At 61.9% G+C, this 7,420-nt stretch overlaps 1 protein-coding gene across 2 annotated transcripts; it reads right to left on the reverse strand.

The window, feature by feature from the left end:
- Positions 1 to 804: 804 nt before the first annotated feature.
- On the reverse strand, positions 805 to 7,414 carry CDHR4 (cadherin related family member 4). 2 transcript variants are annotated; one of them, XM_017732329.1, is made up of 20 exons: positions 6,913 to 7,414; positions 6,505 to 6,525; positions 6,174 to 6,370; positions 5,940 to 6,102; positions 5,777 to 5,862; positions 5,565 to 5,660; positions 5,008 to 5,111; positions 4,798 to 4,934; positions 4,552 to 4,717; positions 4,311 to 4,461; positions 3,916 to 4,018; positions 3,508 to 3,723; positions 3,288 to 3,427; positions 3,060 to 3,207; positions 2,783 to 2,985; positions 2,564 to 2,703; positions 2,450 to 2,485; positions 1,410 to 1,476; positions 1,287 to 1,317; positions 805 to 1,159 (listed from the first exon to the last, which is right to left on the reverse strand). In XM_017732329.1, the coding sequence occupies exons 1-20, from the start codon at positions 6,962 to 6,964 to the stop codon at positions 1,104 to 1,106; spliced, it is 2,313 nt and encodes a 770-aa protein (XP_017587818.1). In that variant the 5' UTR covers positions 6,965 to 7,414; the 3' UTR covers positions 805 to 1,103. The 2 variants fall into 2 exon arrangements, with proteins under 2 accessions (XP_017587818.1, XP_017587817.1); XM_017732328.1 differs by having other exon boundaries at positions 805 to 1,317.
- Between the last annotated feature and the right edge of the window lie 6 nt (positions 7,415 to 7,420).

The raw sequence follows: 7,420 nt of genomic DNA on the forward strand, positions 1-7,420 counted from the left end.
TCTGCACTCCGTGCTGCCCGATACAAACCCACACCCAGCCGTCCCGCGGTCCGCGGACACGCTCAGAGCTCCCCGCCCCGAGCTCCCGGGGCCGCTCCGCGTCCCCCCACGGCCGCCGCTCCGAGCGGGGTGTCGCCAGTGGGACGAGCTCACGCACCATTCCGGTACAGTAAAGGGTTCAATTCCCGAACGGTCAGGGAAAAGGGTTCGGGGCAAAAGGGACCCTCAGGCAGAGTCACACAGGTGACCCCTTTCACTGTGAAATTTCACGGCTGGCTCCTGTCCCCCCTCCTTCCCCTTAGTCACCTACTCCCCAAATTAGTCTCTTCCCTCTTATCCCGACAGCGCTTCATTTCCCCGGGAGCTGCCAGGGAGGCGTCCCGCGGCGCGATCCTTTGAAATTCAAATAACCGGTTTCCCACCTCTCTCTGACTGACGCCTTCAAAGCTTCCCGCTGCTCCCAGCTCCTCCTGCGGCGTCCCGCTCACCTGCACCCCCGCTAATTCACTTTTCCTCCCAATTATCAACCCATCCACTCCGCCGACCAGCTGCTCATCCCACCCGTCTGCGCCTGCGAGCGCTGGAACAAAGCAGAGCTTGAGGAGGGTATGGGACTCGAGGCAAAAGTTTCTCAAAATTACCCGTGGCTGAGTTTTCTTGAACCAGATAACCATCCTGTGGAGGACTGCCCCGGCTGGGTCACATCCAGAGGCTACAGAGATGCTTCTGTCACTGAAGCAGACCTGGCCAAAGCTCTCGTAATATTTTTTGCAGTGCCGAGCCTGCTGCCACCCTTGTCCTGGGTCATGCCACTCACATCGCTGACGAGACAGTGCTAATGACCACCACAGCAGGACAGCCACCAGTGTCACTGCCCGGCAACGGGACTCCCTAAGGCAATCACAGCAGCATGTGCAATCTCTGACACCATTTATTAGGTCTGAGGTGGCTCAGGGTCTGGCTGCACCCCATGTGCAGCTGGTTTGGCCACAAAGGACGGGTCTCCTCCTTGGGGGTCACACCAGGTGTCTGCCAGAACCCAGTGCTCTACCCAGCACTGCCCACATGGAGCTGTGGGTCACAAGGAGCCCTTGTCAAGCCCTTCAGATCCAGCGCCGAGCCCCAGTGACGCTGTTGAAGAGATAATCCCTGCCGGTGCCTGAGATGGAGGCAGCACTCAGTCACTGCCCCGCGGGCCTGGTCCCCATCTCTCCTGTCCCCAGACCCCTCTGCCCTGGGGAACACAACCCGAGGCTGCTCTTGGGGCTGTGAGACAGGGCACTCACGTGGGTCCTGAGCACGGCCATCGAACTGTCCCTGTGTGGAGGAGAGACAGGAGTGGCTGCTGAGGGACACAGGGTTCTTCCTGCCTCCCTGGCAGGGCACCCAGCATCGCTGCCACCACTTACTGGGCTGCTGGCATGTGGGTGTCCCTGTTCCTCCTTGCCCCTGGTGTGCTCCACCACATCCCAGGAGCTGCAGAAGGAAGAGAGCAAGGGGAGGGCACTGTCAGTGATGGGCCCCCAGCCTCAACCCTGAGAGATGCTGCTGGGAACAAGTTGCCAGCCAGGCTTTTCCCTGCCAGCTGCACCCAGTCGAGCCCATCAACCCTACCTGACTGTCCCCTGGCAAAGACGGGGATTGTGGCAGGGCCGCGCTCCCCCAAGTGCCTGAGAGCACCAAGCAGGCCTGCCACCACATCTGCTTGTTTCCCCATGTGCTGGCACACATCACTCTTGTGCTCAGAGGATGCTGTGCTGGGGGAGCTGCCAGGACCACCCAAAGGGGCTGAGCCCGATTCTTCTCCCTTGCATGGTCACTATGGCCCCAGTGCCACCAAGTACTGTGTCCCCAGCCTCACCAGTGAACCTGGATCCAGCTATGCATCACCTCGGGGCAGTTATGCCACCGGGGGTGGCTGTTATCCTGCCCGTGGGCTTGCATGTCTCCTCCTTGCTGTGCAGACACTTGGCACAGGCTGGCCTAGCATCTCTTCAGGCTCTCTCCTCTGTCACCTGTCACCATCAGTGATTCTCCAGGGGGTTGTGCAGCCTGGTCACCTTCTCCCTGTGAGCTTTCCCTGACAAATGGGGCTCACCCCTGCCAAACAGAGGCTCCCCTGGTGAGCTGCAGTTACCTCAGCCCTGGTGCCAGGACCCAGCCTTGCAGCAGGCATTGGCACCAGCACTGTGCCACCCCACCCTGTCCACTGCAGAGTTTGTGCCCCAGCCTGGCCATCGACATCACTGTCTACTGGCCAAATTGCTCTCTCTGCTCCCATAGTTCCCATCAGGGCTGCACCCTTGCCCTGGGCAGAGACGGCTCCCTGACACAGCAAGCCAGGGCAAAATGCAGAGTATATTAAACATCCCTATGTGCTGTGTCTTCCTGGCTACCTGCAAGGACAATACAACTGCCCATATGACTGCTCTAGCCATATAGCACTCACCTCTTGCCCAGGAACAGCTTGCCAGGGGCCCGGTTGCTGTGGGAGGAGCAGAAGGCAGCCGTGAACCCCTAGTCTTGCTCACTGTGCCATGCTGTGGGGTGGGCTGGGGCTCACCCGCACAGCAGGTTCCGCACCATGCAGCCCAGGGTGGCCAGCAGCAGGGCACCAGAGATGGTCAGCACGGCCACAAACCAGGCTGGCGGGTGCCACACTGCCTCTGTCTGCGTGACAACCAGCGGCTCCTTCGGCAGCGTCTGTGGAGGCACCGGGGTGAGGGGACATGGGAGGTTCAATGGACCTTGGAGCACCACCTGGTCAGTGCGCTCTGCTCACCGTGTGCTGGGTGGTGGTGCTGGGTGGCACTGGGGTGCTCCAGGGGGTGACGTGCACCACCAGTGCCACCACGCTGCTGCGGCGGCGGGCACCAGAGCCGCCCCACACCTCCACCAGTAGAACAAAGGTGCGGGGCCTGGCTTGGTCATTGGGGAGGTAGACAAGAGTGTTCCCTTCCAGCCGAAAGCGCCCATCCTCATTGCCTGGATGAGAGGGTCTGCTCAGTGTCACACCATGGTCGAGGGCTAGTTTGTGCCGTGGCTTGGCCATTCCTCACCTCCAACAATGGTGTATGTCAGCACGACACTGTCGGGGCTGCTGTGGCACACCAGGCGGGTGACAGGCTGGTGGCTGCCCGGGGACCCAGCCGTGATCCGCAGCTCCTGCACCTCAGGGATGCACACCGGCAGCTGGTCCGGAACAGCCTGCCAGGAGCAGGGGGAAGTGGTAGGGCACCCACAGTGCTCACACCCACCACAGCTCACCCAACGGGCTGCCCTCACACCTGCAGGCGCACGGACACATCACACAGGCGGCTCTGCCTCTTCCTTAGGTCCAGGTCATTGTGGGTGTCCGTCAGCTGCACCACCAGCCTGTAGCTCTTCTGCTGCTGGGAGTCCAGGGGTCCCACCACGCGGATCTCACCTGTGGAGTGGCGTGAGCTGCTGGGAACCGGTAGGTGCCATGGGGTGTGGCAGGGGCTGGGAAAGGGGCTGGGTGCTCACCAGTGTGCCTGTCAATGGAGAAGGGCTGTGCAGGCCCAGACCCCCCCTCCACACTGTACTCAAGGCTGTCCGGTGGGTAGTCGCGGTCAGTGCCAGCCACACGCCCCACGACGCTGCCGAAAGCTGCCGTCTCTGGCACAGTGAAGGTGGCACTGCTGGGGCACGCCGGTCTGAATTCGTTGACAGGTGTCACCGTCACAAGCACAGGCACACGGGCTGTGTGGCACACGGCAGCTCAGCCATGCTGGCACCACCCCACAGCCTGTGCCAGGCTGTGTGACATGGGGACAAGGGCACCAGCCCTGGGGTGGGCATCTCTGGGGCAGCAGGAAAGGAATGTTTCCTCTGTGATCTGCTGGTTTGGGATTGGGAAAGGTCTTTTCCCACCCTAGGGACATGGGCACTCACTGCTCTGTAGGGGCTGCCCTCCCACTGTCACCACAATGGTGGCCGTGAACTGGAAGCCCAGAGCAGCCATGGCCTCCGAATCATAGTCCAGTGTGGCGTTGACCTGCCAAGCCAGGGGGGAAGTGTCAGACAGAGCTGAGATGCCCTGCAAAGCTGAGATACCCTGCAAGGCTAGAGCATCCCGCAAAGCCAGGGTGTCCCACAAAGCTGTGATGACAGGGGAGAAGGAGGGAGCAAGTGAGGAGAACAAGCAGGCCTTGGGGAGCAGGGAGCCCTGAGGAGCCCTGGCCCAGAATCTGGCATGACAGCACATGTCACAGGGTCCCACTTGTCCCACCGGGCTCCCAGGGTCTAGGCTTGCTGTCCACCTGGGCACTGACCATGACCCTGCTCACCTTGAGCCGTGGCCCCTCCATGCAGAAGTGGGAGTGGGAGGAGGGAGGCCCCTCAAGAGCATAGTGCAGACACTCATCAGTGCTGGTGGAGTCGGTGCACCTCAGTGTCACCAAGGTGGTGCCAGGGGACACCGTTTCGAGCACCTGGGACCTGTGGCAGGGCAGCCAGCAGCTCAGCCTCTGTCCCATGTCCTGGGTGCAGCAGAGAGTCCCACACCCCCCACTCCCCCCTGAACCATACACAAAGACGGCTGGGACACATCTTGGTGCCTGGCGGTCTGTCCCCTGCACAGTGATGTTGACCGTGGCGGTGGCGTGGTCGTCGGGATGCAGCGCATTGTAAGCCCGGATGAGGAGGTGGGCACGGATCACCTCCAGCCGGCGGGTGCTGCGGATCTCACCTGTCACTGCAGGAGGAGCCACGGCCTCGCACTGGGCACAGGGATAGGGACAGGGCATCCCTGGGGACTCCTGCTGCCCTGCTCACCCTCGTCAATGGTGAAGAGCGCGGGTGCCACAGGAGCAAGGATGGCATAGCGGACATTGTCACCTCTGGCATAGACCCGTGTGACCACCTCCCAGGGGCCAATGCCTTCTGTCACCGTCACAGCCCAGTGCGGCTTGCTGCAGGCGAGGTGGGCAATGTGGCACCGTCTGATGCCACCAGCACCCCCTTTCCTGTCCCAACCCCACTCACAGGAAGGTGATGCGGGGACGGCGCGATGGCAGCACCTCCACCCTTACAGCCCCACTGCAGTTGTGCCCGTGACGATCCATCACCTCAATCTCCAACCTGAACGTCTGTGGGGCAGCACCGGGGCAGCTGTGGGACAGCCCCGAGTGGCACTAATGATGGGGATGGGGACAGGGATAGGGATGAGGATAGTAATAGGGACAGGGACAGGAATAGCAAAGAGATGGGAACAGAAACAGGGACAGAGACAAAGAAGGAGAGGGGGCAAGAGATGAGAATGGGGCTTGGAGCAGGAACAGAGGTGGAAAGAGGGGTAGAGATGGAGACGAGTATGAACTGGAGACTAGAATGGGCAGGCATACAGACAGGGATGAGGATAGGGCCAGAACCTGAGATGCAGAAGGGGATGGGGACAGGGCTGGGGCCATCCTGGGTTCAAGGGGAGACAGGAGCCTAATGAGAAGAGCAGGATGTGGAGAGCTGCGGGCAATGCCAGCATGAGGCTAAGCCCCAGCAGACTAAGAGGTGTCTGTGACCAACCTGAGGCTGCTGGTGCCCACCTGGTTGTCCTTGTTGGGGTCAAAACCATTGTCAGGAGCCAGCACCAGGCCCCGGCGGGTGAGTGTGAGTGGTGTGTTGTGGTTTCGGAGCCTGAACTGCAGAAAGGAGGGTGATGAGAACCCCTGTTCCACTCCTCCACACCTGGAGTTCTGCTGTCTCCAAGGCTGCTCCCTTCTATGGGGGTTTGGGCCCCCAGGGAACTGCCACTCACCGTCAGCCCGCCAAGCGGCTGCCGCCGCACTGCATACAGGGGTGTCCGGGGTGCCACGTCGGCCAGCACCTCCACCACATCACCCTCTGGAGCACAGCACGGCTGTGGGAGCTTGGTACTGGCTGGCACCCACAGCCCCCACTGCCCTGTGCCCGTTTCCTACCTGCACTGGCAAAGGGGGTATCACACCGCAGCACCTGCCCCGTTGTCACCCGGACAAAGAGCCGCCCTTCCACCTCATCCTCACCGGGACAAGCAGCCCGCAGGATCAGCGTGTACTGGTTCACCTGGCGGGCATCGAGCTCCGCACCAGCACGCAGTGTCACCTGCCGTGGGGACACGTAACTCAGCAGGGCGCCTGCCAGCTCCTGCCCCACTCCCTGTTCCCCAGCCGCACCTCTGCCCGGAACGTGGTGGCATCCGTGGGGTCAGAGCTGATGGCAATGGAGTTGAAGGGGTGGTCAGGCTCAATGGTATCCAGAGTGACATTGGGGCTGCTGCTTGAGTTGCTGCAGGACACGGTCACCTCAGCCACGCGGGTGCCTGGTACTGTGTCCTCACTCAGGGCCACCACACGTGGCAAGTCAGGCAGGACTGGTGGGAGACCCCAGGGACCACTGATGGCTCATCCAGTTGTGCTTATGGAGCTCTGCTGCTGCACCTAAGCACCAGTGCAGGCACACGTCTCCCTGCAAGGCACAGCTGGGTCCAGGGCAACCCACTCTTACCTGTTGCTCTGACGAAAGTCCCTGCAAAGAGGACAGTGTCACCCCAGCCTGCCAGATGTGCCCCAGCAATGCCCTGGGGAGGCCCCAGAATTCCCTCTGTGATGCTCTGATGAAACCCCAGTGGTGTCTGGAAATGCCACAGTGATGCCCTTAAGATGCCCCAGTAACACCCTGGCAATGCTGAGGACACTCTGAGGACACCCTGGTAATGCCCTGAGGATGCTCCAGTGATGCCCCCTCCTTGCCTCAACCCAGCCAGGCAGCTGCCAATCCCTCTGCCCATCCTGGGGTCAGCCCCAGGCATGTGGGAGAAACCGAGGAGAGCCTCCCCTCTGTCGCCTTCCTCTCAGTCATCCAGCAAGGATCTGGCAAAGAGCGCCTCCAACATTGTGACCTTGAAGCACCTACCTGAGACACAGAGGCTGAGGAGGAGGAAGGTGAGGTGTCCGTGCATGCCCATGGCTCGCTGGGTGTTTGGGACAAGCTGAAGCCGGTTGCCAGGGGTGCTCGGCACCACCCCGGCCCGGCGTCACGCCGTCCATCCACACCCGTGGTGGCCCGCCCGGCCAGGGAAGGGACAGGGCACGGCTCCAGTGCCCTCAGCTCTGCACGCCGCCGCTTCCAGCCCCTCGCCACTCGCAGCTCCGTGGGGTTTGGCTGCCACCCCACGCTGCTTCACCACGCGGCACGCTCGGAACCGGGAAAATTAGCTGGGAGGTAATTTTTGGCCGTGTTCTCGTTCATTTGCAAACCAGTGCCGCTTCTCCCAGGATCCCCATTAAGCGCTATTAGTTCCCAATTACGGGCGCTGCGGCCAGGGTCACTCTTCCCTTCCCTCCTCCAGCGCCCAGCCCGGCTCTGGCAGCCCGGTGGCGGGGGGTGCCAGCGGTGGGTGCCTCCGCCGGGGCCCTGTACC

Source organism: Corvus brachyrhynchos, unplaced genomic scaffold (assembly GCF_000691975.1).
Source record: "Corvus brachyrhynchos isolate BGI_N302 unplaced genomic scaffold, ASM69197v1 scaffold4, whole genome shotgun sequence".
NCBI lineage: Eukaryota > Metazoa > Chordata > Aves > Passeriformes > Corvidae > Corvus > Corvus brachyrhynchos.